Source organism: Eleutherodactylus coqui, chromosome 1, assembly GCF_035609145.1.
Source record: "Eleutherodactylus coqui strain aEleCoq1 chromosome 1, aEleCoq1.hap1, whole genome shotgun sequence".
Lineage (NCBI taxonomy): Eukaryota > Metazoa > Chordata > Amphibia > Anura > Eleutherodactylidae > Eleutherodactylus > Eleutherodactylus coqui.
In genome coordinates, this window is record NC_089837.1 from 510,471,688 (window position 1) to 510,489,670 (window position 17,983).

General features: G+C 45.9%; 1 protein-coding gene across 4 annotated transcripts in view; it reads left to right on the plus strand.

Annotated features, from left to right (window-relative positions):
* The window catches only part of LOC136588398 (leucine-rich colipase-like protein 1), a 68,895-nt gene extending 52,097 nt beyond the window's left edge, over positions 1 to 16,798 (plus strand). For 3 of the 4 annotated variants that reach the window (XM_066587589.1, XM_066587580.1, XM_066587571.1), the window contains 2 exons: positions 12,910 to 13,041; positions 16,448 to 16,798. In XM_066587589.1, the coding sequence (XP_066443686.1) occupies positions 12,910 to 13,041; positions 16,448 to 16,633 (318 nt within the window). In that variant the 3' untranslated portion in view covers positions 16,634 to 16,798. The remainder of the gene's footprint in view (positions 1 to 12,909; positions 13,042 to 16,447) is intronic. The other variant, XM_066587599.1, reaches the window with a different exon arrangement.
* Positions 16,799 to 17,983: the final 1,185 nt, after the last annotated feature.

The window sequence follows — 17,983 nt, forward strand, 5'->3', positions numbered from 1 at the left end:
AGACCTAATACAATGCTTAATAATCAGGAGCCACTCATGGCAGACATTTTCTGAACAGCAATTTGCATGTAGATTTTAATGCTCATTTTGACTGCAGATTCCACTATTGTATTGAATACATCCACATGAGCATGCTGTGATTTTAAAGTCCGCAGCCTGGCTATCTTCTGCTGCTTATTTCTTCTGTTGTGAGTTAGTGGAGTTTGATTAGCCCCATTCACTTACACTGTACATTGTCGCAGAATTTCCGCATGCCATTCTCAACAATTCTACCAAGGGGGAAACTAGATGCACCTTGTTCCTACAATCAGTGAACTAGAAAAATCTGTTACGTCCTAAGGCTGGATTCACACGAACGTATATCGGCTCGGTTTTCACGCTGAGCCGATATACGGCGTCCTCATCTGCGGGGGGGGGGGGGGGGAGGATGGAAGAGCCAGGAGCAGGAACTGAGCTCCTGCCCCCTCTCTGCCTCCTCTCCACCCCTCTGCACTATTTGCAATGGGGAGAGGCGGGATGGGGCAGGGCTAATTCTCAAAACTTAGCCCCACCCCTGCCCCACCTCCTTTCATTGTAAATAGTGCAGAGGCGCAGTGAGGGGGTGGAGAGGAGGCAGAGAGGGGCGGGAGCTCAGTTCCTGCTCCTGGCTCTTCTATCCTCCTCCCCCTGCAGACAAACACACTGTATATCGGCTCGGCATGAAAACCGAGACGATATACGTTCGTGTGAATCCAGCCTAAGGCAATGAAAAAACACATGCTTTATTCTTCCAAAATGTGACTTTTCGACCATGACAAAGACCTCAAGAGGTCAAACCTCACATTTTTTGGATATGGATGAATAAAGATAACAATATTAGATATGCACCATATATGCTGCCATCTTTCTAAATTATTATTTGGTCTTTATTGGAGTTGGGGCTCAGATTCCTTGGTGGTTTGGCATATGAAGATTTGCATGCCTCACCCTTTTGGGTTAATCTATTTGTGTGCTGTTGACAAAAATTTTTACTTTGCATCTGACTAAATCATAGTAATGTGACTCCCATGAAAAATGGTTGGTCCTTCTCCTGCCACCCGGCCTCACCCAAGGCCAGTCGAGTCAGACCTTGACCTGCTGCCTGATTCCCATGTGCACTGTAATAGACTGAGCACTTGCTTTGTGTTAGGTCGACCTGCAGTCCATATGGTCACATTGTGTTTCTTTTTGAGGCCTAATGGATAAATGAATGGCCAATTATTCACTTTATATGTTTGTCTGAAAAATAAGAACTGAGAATGTAATACTAGCAATAACTATAGGCTCATGGCAGCGATCTGGTCTGACATCTATTGTTTTATCTTGCATACATAGAATTTAAAGCGGTTTTCCAATTTGCACACAACTTGCCTTCAATAGGGCTGCATGTAGTAATATAATAAACTGAGCATTACTTACCACTCTGCTGCGACCAGGATCCAGCACTGCAGCCCCGCTGTGGTCCCAGTGTTTGTAACAGCTGACATCACCTGGAGTTAGGTGACCATTGCAGCCAATTAGAGGCTTCAGTATCACTGCTCATTCTCTTGACATCAGTGCTTGCATGCTTAGCACCATGAGTTTGGAAACGTGACGCTGACTTCTGGTGATGTCCCTACATCATCATCAGTTTTATTTGTGTAACAACAGGTGGTGGATTTAACCACTACCTCCCCTGCAAGTACCAACCCCTCAATATACTATAAATACTACCTTGATGGTCGTGATTTTTTTTTTTTTTTGGCCCAACTATCATGCCACAAAGAGAAAGGGACAAAGAGTGATGAAGTCAGACATAGAGGACTCTCAGGATGAGGTGCAGGTTATTAACCTTTAATTTCACATACTTGGTGTTGCCAAACATTCTGTATTGAAAAAAGGTTTATTAATTTCACATACGACAAAAAGTTTCACACTTCGATTTGCTCAAAGATATCCATATTTGTCCTTGTAATTGGATAGGTGGCGCTCACTGATCAGATGTCCACGGGCATCCTTATGGTTAGAGATGAGGCAGTGTAAATGTTCCTCTTGATAACGTAGAAGGAAGATGTACCCAAATTTATACAGACAATGGTAGTACTGTAGAGCAGCTTGAGGAGGCTCCAATCATGTAAATGGTGGAGTAAATATAAACAAAGAAAAAAAAAGAAGAGAAAAAGTCCTTCATCAGGTACTTGATGAAGGCCAAACGATTGTAGGGCCGAAACGCGTCTACTATCATTCAATAAATCGTGGAACTAACCGCTGTTGCCGACGGTAATTTGACATGCTGGCTGGGATTGGGGGCGTCTGAGCACAGACGCCTCCGTGAAGTAAGTTATCTGCTATTCCATCCCTACATCTCCCATCATTTTGTACCCTTATTTGAGCGCTGAGGACTTTTTCTCTTCTTTTTTTTTCTTTGTTCATATTTGTCCTCGAAAACTGGTCCTCCATAAATGCTATTCATCCAAATTCTTAAATTCTACTCTTACATCTCCCAATGACTTGGAATCTCTGAAGATGCTACAGCATACCTCGAGGGAAAAGGAAATGAGTGCTGCAGAGATGCAGGGCTCCTTTACCAAGCTTTACCCCGAGACAAAAAACACCCCGACTTTTGCTCAGTTTGACAGCCTTGATGCATTCATGCGTTTGGTAACAAAGGACGTTCTGAAATTTTAAGCCTCATAGAAGTAAAATTTATTCAAATTTAAAATCTCAAGAAGTGATAGCCCTGGAGGAGCTGAAATAAAATATATGACAAAGGAGATATTATAGTGATTATGAACTAGATCATATTGTAACAGCTGTCAAAGACAAGCGGCCGTATTGAACCCTGTCTGGCAATCCCACAAGGCAGTTCATCAAAAACTTCAGGTCAATCCTTACAGAGGCTTTGAAGGAACATTTATTATCTTTAGATGAATTTAAATTTATCTTCAATAAAAATCCTACTACTGCTACCACTGGTGTAACTATAGAGGATGCAGGAGATACGGTTGCACCCGGGCCCAGGAGCCTTTGGGAGCCCAAGAGGCCTCTCTTCTCCATATAGAGAGCCCAGTACTATGAATAAAGCATTATAGTTGGGGGCCCTGTTACAGGTTTTGCATTGGGGCCGAGGAGCTTCAAGTTACACCTCTGCATTATGGAGCTAAGAGAAGTTGGGGGACCCCAGGATAAACTTTTGCACCCAGGCCCATGAGCCCTTAGCTACGCCCTTGACTGCTACGCTGTATGCGCTGCCAAAAATGCATTAAAAACAATGCCCACCTAGGCCGCTCAATAATTTCAGGTAATAATTTCAAAGTGAAGACCACTACCTAATATTGACACACTCTTAAGACCATTTGTAACAAAACTGCCTTCTTACCTCCAAAACATGAAAGACTAATAACAGAGTACATAAAATATCTATATCGGAAAACATCATTTTGCAGCCATTGACGTGGAGTGACAGCATTCAAATAACAGGCAAGATCTGAGCCTGAAGGCTACTGATTATTTTCTGTACACATGAGTCGAGATGAGCAAGCACCAAAATGCTCGGGTGCTCGGTACTCAAGTCAAACTTTTCGTAATGCTCGAGAGCTCGTTTCGAGTAACGAACCCCATTGAAGTCCATGGGCGACTCAAGCATTTTTGTGTGGGACCGATGCTCCGCATAGGGGATGATTTGTGAAACACCTGACAACATAGGGAATGGCAGGGGCAGCATGCATGGCTGCATTTGAGGCTCCCAGATCCAACTATTAAGCCAAAATGGGGGCAAGAGCCTGGCGGTCACCTCCCTAACTATTTACTTGGGACAGACCCTCATAAGCAAGGCACATCCGCTGGCACATCTTAGCTAAGCACCACAGTAGCTACAACCAAGGACAATCACCGCCTGCGGGTGACACCGCTGCCTCTTCTCCTGGGTTACACGCTGGCATTGCTGTCCAACTCCCCCGCACGACCCTGCATCCACAGAGCACCCAAAATTTTCCCTGTGCAGCATTCAGCTGGCCTCATGCCACACACTCGCTTCATAGCCACACCACCCTCATGTCGATTTCTAAGTGAGTCTGCGATGAGGAAAAGCCGAAGACACAAACTGCAGAGGGTTGGCAGGGCCAGGCAGCGACCCTCTTTGAAAGTATGGGCGATAACCCACAATGCTGATTACAAATGATAATAAATTATCATACGATGATCATTCCAATCCCGTGCCACCTCCGTCACAAAATTGTCAGGAGCCGCAAACGTGGGCATAAAGGGGACTCAGGTGCCAGCACTTCTACACATCTCCATAATGCAGCAGCACATACTAGCACCAAAGATTGGTTTGAAGCAGGAGGTGTCGCAAAAGTAACCACCACAGGTAACAGTGACACTGTGAATGTTTAATGAAATCACTAACACTTCTTGTGAATGCTCCAATCCAGTATCTCGGATAACTGTGGTTACGCTCCCCAGACCCCAAGCAGGAGGAGGAGGTGTCATAATAATCCCGAGATACCATGACCGAGGTAGGACCCGCAATACTCTGTGTATGAAGCACGTAAGTGGGCCCAGGGTCAGGCAGGGTCACAGCCTTCACTTTGTGTGATCCAAGGTGCCGCGAGTTACATAGCAATGGGAAATCCATGTGTCCCCACACACTTCATTCTGTGTAGGCGTCAGATAGCTGAACACCGCAATGGGAAAGCCTTCTGCTCCCTACCAAAGTCAGTCAGTGTATTTGTCCCAGATAGCTAAAACACCGCAATGGGAAATCTTTGTGCACCCACAGCATGGGCGAGCCCATGAAACTCAAAGACAGTAATAAACATGAAGAAAAGAGAGTGCCCAAACATGGCAGTTTCACCCCGCCCAGCACCTTGGCCCACACTTCTGCCCTAGTCAGTCAGTGTATTTGGGCCAGATAAGTAAAACACTGCAATGGGAAAGCCGTCTGCACCCTAGCCAAGTCGGTCAGTGTATTTGTGCCAGACAGGTAAACCAACGCAATAGGAAGTCTTTGTGCAGTCACAGCATAGGCAAGCCCATGAAACTCAAAGACGGTATTACACATTAAGAAATCAGAGTGCCCAAACATGCCAGAATTTTACCCCGCCAAGGACCTTGGCCTCAACCCACACCCTCAGTAATTGTGGGCATAAAGCAGACTCAGATGCTAGTACAGCTGTGAACATCTCATTAATGCAGTAACGCTCCTTTTGTTTGGCCCAAACCACTGTCTCAGATAACTGTGGTAACACGAGAGCAAATACATGTTGCCAAGCGCTGATCCCCAGACCCCAAGCAGGAGGAGGTGGCATAATAAGGCCGAAACACCATGACCGAGGTAGGACCCGCAATACTTTGTGTGGAAAGCATGCGAGCGGGCCCTGGGTCCCAACCTCCCCCTTGTGTGACCCAAGGTGCCATGAGTTACATAGCTATGGGAAATCCATGTGTCCCGACACACTTTATTCTGTGTATGTGTAAGGCAGCTGAACACCGCTATGGGAAACCCTTGTGCACCCACAGTATATGCGGACCACTGAAACTTTTCTGTAGCAGGAGTGTAGGTGAACCCCTCAAACCTTTCTGTAGCAAGTGTATAGGCGGACCCCAGTTACATTTCTGTAGCAAGTGTATAGGCGGACCCCAGTAACATTTCTGTAGCAAGTGTATAGGCGGACCCCAGTAACATTTCTGTAGCAAGTGTATAGGCGGACCCCAGTAACATTTCTGTAGCAAGTGTATAGGCGGACCCCAGTAACATTTCTGTAGCAAGTGTATAGGCGGACGCCAGTAACATTTCTGTAGCAAGTGTATAGGCGGACCCCAGTAACATTTCTGTAGCAAGTGTATAGGCGGACCCCAGTAACATTTCTGTAGCAAGTGTATAGGTGGACCCCAGTAACATTTCTGTAGCAAGTGTATAGGCGGACCCCGGTAACATTTCTGTAGCAAGTGTATAGGTGAACCCTGGTAACATTTATGTAGCAAGAGTATAGGTGGACCCTGGTAAAATTTCTGTAGCAAGAGTGTAGGCAAACCCCTGAAGCATTCGTGTACAAAGAATATAGGCGAACACCTGAAAAAATTACCAAGAGTGTAGGCAAAGGCCGGAAAAATTAGTTGGATAACAGTATAGGCAAAGACCTGAAAAATTGGTGTACCAAGAGTACAAGTGTACCCCTGAAAAATTGCTCAACCGCAGAGCCTGGAGGCAGCCGTCCGAAAAAATTGGGGGTGGGGTTGGAGGAAGTGGCATAAAACGCCGCAGATACCAGCACCGAGGTAGGACCCGCTATTCTGGGTGTGGGTAAGACGTGAGCAGTTCCAGGCTCTGACTCGATCCCAGCCTCCACCAAGCTCACCCAATGTGCCGTCAGGCAGATATAATGTCCCTGCCCACCAGTACTTGTCCACGTGTCCGTGGATAAGTGGACCTTCCCAGTAAACATATTGGTGAGGGCACGATTTATGTTGCGGGAGACATGATGGTGTAGGGCAGGGATGGGACACCAGGAAAAAAAGTGGCGACTGGGGACCGAGTAGCACGGGACCTCCGCCGCCATCATGTTTTTGAAAGCCTCCATTTCCACAAGCCTGTATGGCAGCATCTCCAGGCTGATTAATTTGGCAATGTGCATGTTTAACCCCTTAAGGACCAGGTTGTTTTGCACCTTAAGGACCAGACACTTTTTAGGGATTTTACCCATGTGGCGGTTTTACTGCTCCATTTTTTTCCTTTAGCTACCAAAATTATTTTTGCTGCGTTTTTTTTTTCAGTGACATATAGGACTATTTTTTTAATATCTTTTTCACTGACTTTTTTTCCGTTTTTTAGTTTTATTGGGAGGTAAAATGCTAAAAAAAAAGATTTTTTTTTTAGCATTTATAGCTTTTTTTAAACATTATTTTTATATTTACACTAAAATAAAGTATGGAAATGGGTTTCTCTATTTATTTCGGACGTTTTGATATATAGTATGTATGGTTTTGGTTTACAGGCCGCATACGGCGACGGTTTTTGTTGGCGTCTGCTTTGTGTTATTCTCTTGCTTTTCTATGTATTGTTTTATTCTGTTGTTTTGTTTTAATTATGTATGTAATTGTGTTTTTTACTATCTATGTCCTCCATGACGTCATATAAGACCTCTGGGGGACATTCACTTTTTTTTTTTTAACTTTATTTGACACTTTCCCACTATAGATAGGGCATCCATAGGAGCCCTAGTTACAGGGGAAAGCAACCCCTGTGGTGACATTAGTCACCTGCAGAGCTGCCAGGGCCTAAGTCTGACCCTCCAGCTCGGCAGTAGCAGGGAATCCCAGGAGGTCACATGACCCCCCGAGGCTCCTGTAGTGAAAGAACATCTTACTTTCACTTTTCCCATACAGTGCTCATTCCCCACTCTGGGGGAAGCAGAAGGCAGGAAGGGTTAAAAACCCCTCCTGCCTTCTGGTCTGGGTTATCAGCTGTCACTAACAGCTGATAACCCGTTCCTGCCTCTGACTGATTGCAAAGCCAGGAGACTTAGAGCACCGCCGTAGTTTTACTATCGGCGGTGCTCTAAGCCCAGGCCCAGCCGCCGTATATTTACTGTGGCTGGTCCTAAATGGGATAAAGCTTGTGCATGGGTGGCAGCGTATTTCCGCTTTCGCTCTAACGCTTGTGTTAGCGACAGCTGAAGGCTGCGCTGAGAGACATTACTGGATGGGGTGGAGAACGGTGGAGGTGAGGGTGTGGGTGCAGGCCGGGAGGCACTCGTGACTGCGTAATGGGAGTGGGATTGGATCTGTGTGCCAGGTTGTGGCACAGGGGAAGAGGCAGTGGTGTGACCCGAAGGCTGTGAATGTCCTTCGTCCCACCTTGTGGGGTGCTTGGCCATCATATGCCTGCGCATGCTGGTGGTGGTCAGGCTGGTAGTGGTGGCTCCCCGGCTGATCTTGGTGCAACACAGGTTGCACACCGCAGTTCTTTGGTCATCGGCGCACTCACTAAAAAAACATCCACACCTTTGAACACCTAGCCCTCTGCATGGAGGCTTGCCATGAGGGGGTGCTTTGGGAAACAGTTGGGGGATTCTTCGCTCTGGCCCTGCCTCTACCCCTGGTCACTCCACTGCCTCTTTCAACCTGTCTTCCTGCTGCACTTGCCTTCCCCTCTGAAGCCCTGTCCTCAGTAGGTTGAGCAAACCAAATGGGGTCAGTCACCTAATCGTCGAGCAGCTCTACCTCCGAATCCTCTGTGCGCTCCTCCCTCAGACTTACTGCCCTTACTACTACCTCACTGACAGACAACTGTGTCTCATCATCCTAATCCACAAAAAGCTCTTGAGACAGTTGCCGGAAGTCCCCAGCCTCATCACCTGGACTCCAGGAACTTTCCAAAGGTTGGGCATTGGTCACGACAAACTCCTTAGGTGAGAGAGGAACCATATTTTCCCACTCGGGGCAGGGACCCAAGAACAGCTCCTGGGAGTCTGCCTGCTCAGAATATGTAATTTTGCATGGAGTAAGGAGGCTGGGAGGAAGGAGGAGCAGCAGCCAGAGGATTGAGAGTTGCAGTCCCTAGGCCGGGAGTAGTGGACTGCGTAGAAGACTGGGTGATCGATACATTGCTGGACGCGTTTTCTGCCATCCATGACAGGACCTGCTTGCACTGCTCTGTTTGTAATGAAGGTCTACCACGCAGACCCATACATTGTGATATGAAGCTGGGGAGCCCAGAAATTTCTCTCTCCTAATCCCTCAGCAGCCGGCTGTGATTCACCTGGACCAGGAACTCGGCCTGTGGCCGCACCCTCACTTGGACGCCCGCATCCATGTCATCGACCCTTACCCCTACTCCTCATCATGGCGGATTAAGAATCGAGGAAATAAATAACCCCACTTTACAATGCTGACAACTGTGGCTTAATTCACCGCACACAGAGACTTGTAGATAGCGGAGGCTCTATGCTGTGACTTGAAAAAATTAACCCGCTGTCTTGCACTGATACCTAGGTATCATTTACTGCTCAGAGACTTGTAGATAAGAGAGTCTGTATGGAGAGGGAAAAGACTTTAAACCCAGTGGATAGTGCTGGTAACTGCGGCTATCTCAACCCCACTAAGGAAAGGGTATCGTGAGACGCTCTGCACAGCGGCGGAGCTGAAATACTTTGCAGTGGCCCCGGTAATATTACAGTACTGTTCAGCGGTGAGACCTCTGTCTAATGCACTGCAAACCTAGAACGATGTAACTGAAATAGTTTGCAGTGGCCCAGGAAATATTAGAGTACTGTTTCGCAGTGAGACCTCGGTCTCATGCACTGCAGACTGAGAACGGTATAACTGCAAGGCTCTGCACAGGGCTAGATGTGCTAAAAAAAAGAAGGGGGTACTACTGCTCCCAGCCAGCCACACCTATATTGCACACGGTGAGGAGTACCCTAAGAAGGACCGTTGGGGTTCCTGTAGAGAGGATCCTGACGGTAAAACTTTCCCTATCTCAGCAGCTCTGTTCCTAAACTCTGCTTAATGCACTGCAGACTGAGAATGCTATAGCTGTAATGCTCTGCAGAGGGATAGATGCTTTAAAAAAAAAAAAAAATTGGTGCACTACTGCTCCCAGCTAGCCTCAACTGTAATGCACACGATGAGGAGTACCCCTAAGAAGGACCATTGGGGTTTTTGTAGAGAGGATGACGACTGTAAAACTTTCCCTATCTCAGCAACTCTGTCCCTAAACTCTGCCTACGTCACGGCACACACAGAACAGTATAGCTGAAATGACCTGCACAGCCCTTGATGCTTAAAAAAAAAAAATTTGGTGCACTACTGCTCCCAGCTAGCCACAACTGTAATGCACACTATGAAGAGTAGCCCTAAGAAGGACTGTTGGGGTTTTTGAAGACAGGATCCTACTCTAACACTTTCCCTATAGCAGCAGCAGCACTTTCCCTAACCTCTGCCAGCATGCGTCTGCGGCGAGCTGCGGGCAGGGCCATTTTAAGTACTCGGCGTTCACCTGATCCCGCCAGCCACTCACTGCTGTTGGCGGACAGAGGGCTAGCACTTCACAGCATGAAGTGGTAATGCCTTCCCTGCATGTTTGTTGGCTAGAAAATGGCGCTAAACATGCAGGGAAGGGAAATAAAATTGACTTGAGTACCTGGTGGTGTTCGTCTCAAGTAATGAGCATCTCGAGTACCCTAATACTCAAACGAGTAACAAGTTCGCTCATCTCTACACATGAGGTATACAATATTCTGCTCACAACTGTTTAAATCACCGTTTACTTCGCTTTGTATTTATGCACATTTATTTCTTGTGTAACATAATGTTTTATGTACAGATATGTGGTACTGTACGGGCACGTCTTGTGTGCCCGTTTATACAAACCTTTTCTTTAAATGGTGGAGGTCTACAATTGTTTTCACGGATGTCATGGAAGTTGTCACGGATGTCACGGATGTCATGGAGTTTTATCAATGTATCTTAGATGGCACGCTTATTTTATGTGATGGTGATGGGTCGTCCTTTGAGCACTTTGTTTCTGTTCTGAATCACAAATTGTGCACTCCCTTTCTTTTGTAAGGGCTATTCAGACCTTTTACGTTAAGGGACAATACCTTCAAAGCCATTTAACATGTGGTAGAGATGCATTGGCAGTGCTATGAGTCGACAGTATAGACGCCTAAAATGCAGTTTAGTATAATATACATTTACACTGTGAGATACCTTTGAAAAAAACATAAAACATTTGAAGAGAACTTACAAAGGAACATACAATTGTGCAGTGAGTCATACTGCGCAAACTTGGGGGAAAGTTTGCGAGAAAATTGTGGCAAACCTGTGGTTGTCAGATGGGAATCAGCGTGAGAGTCTCTTTAGCTTGCATCCCTCCACTCTTGTGGGATCTTGGGAGAGGATTTATTCTCTTGAGTCTTGCTTTGGTCCGGACATGTTGGGCAAGGCATATTTCATTTCCGTAGAAGCTCTATACCTTCTTCGGGCGTGACAATTACGTGAGTTTTTCCGCTCTTTGTAATAATAATTTTTGTTGGAAAGCCCCATTCATATCTTATGTCGTGGTTTCGTAAGGTAGCCGTTACAGGGGCAAGCTTCTTCCTGGCTATTATTGTGGCTTGGGAGAGGTCGGTGAAGAGTGTGATGTTCTGAAAAGGTGCTGGTAAAGCCGGCAGTTGTCTTGAGGCCTGCATTAGTTGGTCTTTAATGTGGAAGAAGTGGATTCGAGCAATTGTGTCTCGTGGATAGGAAGTCGGAGTGTTCTGCGCTCTTGGAAGAGGTGGAAGAGGACCAGCTGTGGAAGAGGACCGCAATGCTGTCCCATTGCTTTCAATGGGGCCTGCGCTGCTGCCACCCCATTAAAAGCAGTGGGATGAAGGCAACGCCTGCACAGTGTGATTTTTGGGGCAGGGGTCTTGAATGACAGCTGAGCGCTGCATCTGATTGGCTGAGAGCTGTGACCAATCAGATGCAGCGCTTTCAGGAGGCAGGAATTTTTCAATTCCCGGCCACCAGAAAGACAGAAGAAGACTGCTGGGGATTGGGGAGAAGAGCCGGACAACGCTTCTAGGTGAGTTATGATGTTTCTTTCTGCAACTAGGGATGATTTTCAGGGTACGGCTTATAATTCAAGCCCCCCCCCCCCCCCCCCCCGCAAAAAATATAATTGCTCTGGGTGTTGCCCTCAGCCCATCGCTTCCAATGGGGCGGCAGCAGAGCCAGCCCCATTGAAGCCAATGGGATAGCATTGGCAGGAGATGCTTTCATCCCGGTGGGGAGTCTCAATATCACTGAACACTGTGTCAGTGCTGTCACAGTGTTCAGTGATAAGGGTACTCAGAGATTAACAGTACCCTCAGGAAGTCTCCTCATCCCTACGGTGACTAAGGAGTTAACAGCAAGACATTTAAAAGCTGGGCCTTTTAAATGCCCTGCTGTAAGCAGCTGTGAACCTATTGGCAGTGCAGAAGTTTCCATTAACTCCTGCTCCCATAAGAGTCAATGGAAACTCCTGCAGTATGAGAACCAACGGCTTGCACCATGTCCTACCTTTTTTAGGTGTGTGCTGTTTTGTGCTTCAAATGCATATGAACACCTCTGTAGAAACGCATTGGTTCCTTTAAATAAAAGCGTGCATTATGAATGCGCAAAACACATGCTCATGTGAACAAGGCCTTATGGTTTTCCAATAGAAACTCTATAGAACCAATGCGTAGCACCGAAATCCCTTGGCCAGCAGAACAACTTTAAATGATAATTAAATGCCTCAACAAGAGGCATTTGTCATTGCTCAGCAGCACTAGTCATTGCTATACTCCCCCCCCCCCCCCCATCCTTTGCTGTATGGCTCTCATAGACTCCTACAGGAGTCTATGGAGTCTCCTGCATTGGTCTGCCAAAAGAAACAACATGTCCTATCTTTTGATGTGATAGAACAGGCGTGTGTTATTTTAATACCAATATTTGTATCTTTCGACGCACAATTTTTTTAAGGTGCGTCAAAAAATCGCATGTCTGGAGGAACCCAGAGAAAACCAAAATGACGCTCATGTGAATGAGCCCTATGGCTGCATTCAGACGGACATTTGCAAGTTGTGCATAAGAATCTAGGGCTCGACTCTGATGTCCATGTACTGTCTGAGCAGTGGGGAAGTAGACATTACATATCCTACTCATCCAAGATACAGTCCAGAATCGGACATGGTCCCCGTGAAATAGCGCTCATGTGAATAGCCTAATTGGGAAAAATATGGGTCGGTGTGCCGTGAAATACACGGACAGCACAGATGGGAAACAACCGTCCGACTTGTGTGTGAAGTACTAATTGTGGCCGATCTCAGGAATGAGAACAACGAGACAAACAAAGAGAATTATAATCACATCACATTTATGTCTCTCTTTTATATTTAGAACATTGGAGATTTATGTTCTGTAAATACAGGATGTAACAGCGGATGTTGCCGAAGCTTTGCTGGTTCAAAAAATAAGTATAAAGGTACATGTAGGCGAAAACCAAAAGAAAATGACTTCTGTAACCTTGCGGTGAGTATCTGTAAGTGGCTGCTGTACTGCTTTACCCATAACGCCGTATTCACACAGCTAAGAGCGAATCGCGCTTGAGATTCTGTTGGTTTGACTTCATCAGAAACAGCGAGATACAGGCACGGGGCTTGAGTCAATCACAAAAACAATAACAAGGAGACGTCTCACACTTTTTGGTTATGTTGCACGCTTGTCAGAAGCTGTTCTGGCCCACGGTGCTCTAACAGCATCAATTGCTGGGAAAATCGAGAGATGACCCCCTGCCGAATGGCGGAGGCCCCCTGGTCGTCCGTGGCACTCGTGGGTGCAACAGTACCTCCTCTGACATCAACACCGAATGGAACGATGCTCTTGGTTGTGGTCATTCTAGATACCCTCGTCGTCCAAGCGAGATAACTAACATGCATCGCACAGCACATGGACCCTCCATCCTTGTACTGTGGGGGACACCACAAGTTATAGGTCCCACTACTGTGCGAGATCCACACTTTAATAGGACATGCAGCAATTTTTCAATTGGACTATTGGTCAGATTGAAAATTCCCTCATGTGAATGAACCCATTGAAATAAATGGGTTAATTTTCCATGGAAATTCTGTCCATCTGAGACCTGCACAGTAATATCAGCGGTGTGAATACGGCCTCACACATATGCGAATCCTACAAGGAGCTGTCGCCTCTCCTCTCATGTCTGCTCTACTAAATACTTGTATTGCCCACAGAATTAAAAACAGGAGTATCTTGGAACTCGATATGGAGCTGTTCCTCCTTTATTCCTCCTGGCAGTGTATGCATAAACACACATTGGGTGCTTGTACGCGCAGCAGTGATGTGACAGGAGCTTTTCTGCAAATTACATTTCTTAATGCACCCTAAAACCTTGGGTTCATCTCTACAAGCTGTGCAGCCAAAAACTGTATTGAAAGCTGCTGGAATGGTTTATTCACACGGATGATTTTTATTCTTCAAGTTCTGCCTGAAATTGAAACTCCCAAAACCTCAACCATATGGGGTCCATTCAAACGGACGTATTTTCTATCCATATTGGGACTTCTTCACATGACTATATTTGCACGCAATATATACACAAAACACAAAGAACACATTCATTTCAATGGGTTCGTTCTCATGAACGTATTTTATGCACATGCAAACAAAACAGGACCTGCTCTATTATCCTTTGTATTTGTGCACCATAGACCCAATAGTAGTCTATGTGAGGTACGTAAATATACACTTATATGTGTGCAATTCTACGGGGAAAAGGAGACATCTAGAGCTCATTAGGCTAAATACTAGAGATGAGCGAGCCTACTCGGCCACGTCCCTTTTTCGCCCGAGTACCGCGATTTTTGAGTACTTCCGTACTCGGGCGAAAAGATTCGGGGGTGCCATGGATGTGTGGGGGGTTGCAGCGGGGAGTGGGGGGGAGAGGGAGAGAGAGAGGGCTCCCCCCTGTTCCCCGCTGCTACCTCCCACGCCGCCACGCCTCCCCCCTCCCCCTGGCGCCCCCTGAATCTTTTCACCCGAGTACTGAAGTACTCGAAAATCGCGGTGCTCGATCGAGTAATTACTCGAAACGAGTACGTTCGCTCATCTCTACAAAAATACATGAATCCACAAAAGGGGTGTGTCACGCGTTTGTAAACTGGCGTTGCGTACTCAAAAAGTACAATACTATGTGCAGACGTGTGCAAATAAACCTCGTTCATGCGCTAATACATTGTGCTGATGCAAGCGTATTTGAGCATATGGTCATGTGAAGCCGTCCCTAATGGCAATGTGCTTAGGTGTTGTGGTGTAAGGATTGATCCAATATCAATCAGCTGCTCTTCAGGACACTAGTGAAGCTGAACTGACATCCCCCCTCCCTCACAACTGCCAGGCTTTTGATGACCATGTGGCTTTATAAAGTGTTATGTTTGGATGACAATAAAGTTAAGGCAGTGACAGAGGATGTTAATTAACCCCCATGTCGGTGAGGTGTGACACATTGGATGGTTTTCAGAGACATCCTAGCTCTAAAATGTTTGTTTTAAGGGAAAATATCTGAATGAGGTTTATTAATCGTGTGAAGCTCAGAGCCCGATATAAATTATTAATTTTTGGAATTGGGCGGGACAGCTTACATCTACATGTTGCAGTACGGGCCCGAGAAGACCCCCAAATGGCGTATCCGCTTATTTGGTTATAATTTACGTGTCAGGCTTGATGTCACTGAATAGTAACATCATGACCTGAAATATGCTAGGCATATGTTCCCGATTGGAGGAATATGGCCAAAATGGGGAATTGTGGTTTTTCAGAGGTCATCCACATTTACCCACCCTTCTGTAAATGACCTCAGAGGGGGCAGGGGAAAGGTGTGTTCTGGGGAATCTTTTATAATTTGGCGCTCGATGAACCCCTATTGTCAGACTTCGGAGATATGCTACGGCGTAAGGTTTTCCCGTTTGCTTCAATAACTCTGCAGAAATCAGAACCTTGGTGAAAATCTGGTACCTCTCTTTATTTTCCCCTTGTTTTATTTTAAATTACTGCCTGTTGTGTATGCCTGTAAACCTTATCTCCATTATAGCATCATTTTCTGTATACCTTTTGGAAAGATATAGATATTTAGCACTGCTAGTCTTTTTTAGAAGAATCCAGCAATTTATTGGGAAGCCTTGTCCATTTTAAAATGAACAATAACTGTTCATAGTTCATAGCCCGGGTTCCAGCTCACCAGTTGCATACAAGCTAGTCGTGGCAGTGGTAGTATATTGTAGAGTGCTGGAGACAATAGACTGACCAGTGGGTGATTTGCATGCAGGAGCCTGGGAAAGCTTGGTACAAATCCACCTGTGTTCTAATGACTCTGCGCTTGCAACCCTACTAGAGTAGTAGAGAAAAGGTAGACAGCAACACTATTGTGTAGAAAACCAAACTTGGTGAGGGGTGTTTCTTTAGACAAAGAATGCTTGCACTTCAGAAAGGGTGTGGACCATAGAATCAACGCAGGATGTCAAAGGTAGAGATGAGTGCGGCAGCAGAATATTGTAAAAATATCAAAATTTTATTCCTCCAATGATCATAACAGAGCGGCATTTTGACTAGTGATGGTCTTGATCAGTTTAAGCTTGATAAAGACCAGTTCTTGTCGAAATATCACTATTTTATGCACAATGGAGGAATAAAGTTTTGATATTTTTACAATATTCAGCTACTGCACTCATCTCTACTTTTGCAACCCCGCTAGAGTGATCGATTGAGGCTCTGCCATGACAAGCAGTCATAATGGCAACAGCACTCAGAGTAGTCGATCCGTGACAAACCCGTAACAGAGGTTGGATGGTTCGGGGTTCTCCCTCTCTTTTCCTGATAGAAGCCATAAGTGTCTTTACTAACCCTATCATCTCTTTTTCAGCCTACTCCTGGGTTACATTATTATTGCCCGTGTCAGAAGGGACTCATATGTGAAATTGACAGATCTCCAAATAATACCGTCACAACGGAACTCAAGAAACTATTTGGAAAATTCTACAAGCTAAAAATCGAAAATTACTTCAAGACCTCAAAAACAAATGTCTGCAAGAAGCCAAACAGCAAATAAGTGAATCTAAGAGCTGAGAAAGTATCTGCCAGTATCTTCACGGATCTACAAGAGGTTGTCAGTCTTATGAAAAAGAAGCTTGTACAACTTCCTAATATGTTTTGTCTTTCCTCGCTGTTTTCAAGATCTCTGCTTGCTGTCAGTAAATGAAAACATTGCCATTCAGATGCTGAGAAGCCGTCCTCTTGTCTGTCTCACACAGCAGCAGTTTGTTACAATGTAGCAGCCAAGAGTATAGAACAGGAGTAAGGGCTTATTCACACAGGCATAAATATATTCCATATTACACACATATACGAAATAACCCATTGATTTTAGTAGGTTTTTTTCACATCTGAGTATGTTTCACATGATTTACGGTCATGTAAAAAAAAATATGCAGCACGTCTTATTTTGATGCATATTACTCACAGAAATAAGTCTTAAAAGTGAATGTGACTGAACAAATACGCAGTGAATATGCATGAAATGTGTATTCACTGCATACTTGCGCATCAAAGCAATTGGTCCAACTCACGTTTCTTTGCTCCCATAAATAAGTAATGATTAGAGATGAGCGGGCACCAAAATGCTCAGGTGCTCGTTACTCGAGTTGAACTTTCCGCGATGCTCGAGGGTTCGTTTCGAGTAATGAACCCCATTGAAGTCAATGGGCGACCCGAGCATTTTTGTATATCGCCGATGCTCGCTAAGGTTTTCATTGGTGAAAATCTGCAAAACCAAGAAAGTGCTGGAAACGACACAGAAACGGATAGGGCAGGCGATGGGCAACATGCTGGGCTGCATTTCAGGTCCCACTATTCAGCCACAATAGCGGCAAGAGTGCCCTCTCCCCCCCCCCCCCACCAATTTTTACTTCGGGGCAAACCCTCATTAGCAAGGCACACCTTAGCTAAGAACCACACTACCTCCAACTAAGCACAAGCACTGCCTACGGGACACACCCCTGCCTCTTCTCCTGGGTTACATGCTGCCCAATCCCCCCGCACGACCCAGTGTCCACAGCGCACACAAAAGTGTCCCTGCGCAGCCTTCAGCTGCCCTCATGCCACACCACCCTCATGTCTATTTATAAGTGCATCTGCCATAAGGAGGAACCAGAGGCACACACTGCAGAGGGTTGGCAGGGCCAGGCAGTGACCCTCTCTGAAAGGGTGGGGGGGGGGCGATAGCCCACAATGCTGTTGAGAATTGCTAATAGATTGACGTTCCATCTTCATTCCAATCCTGTGCCACCTCCGTCAGGAGCTGCAAACGTGGGCATAGCTATGGGGAATCCATGTGCCCCCACAGTATTCATTCTGTCTAGATGTCGCTTAGCTCAATCGACAGCGCAAGGGGAAAGCTATC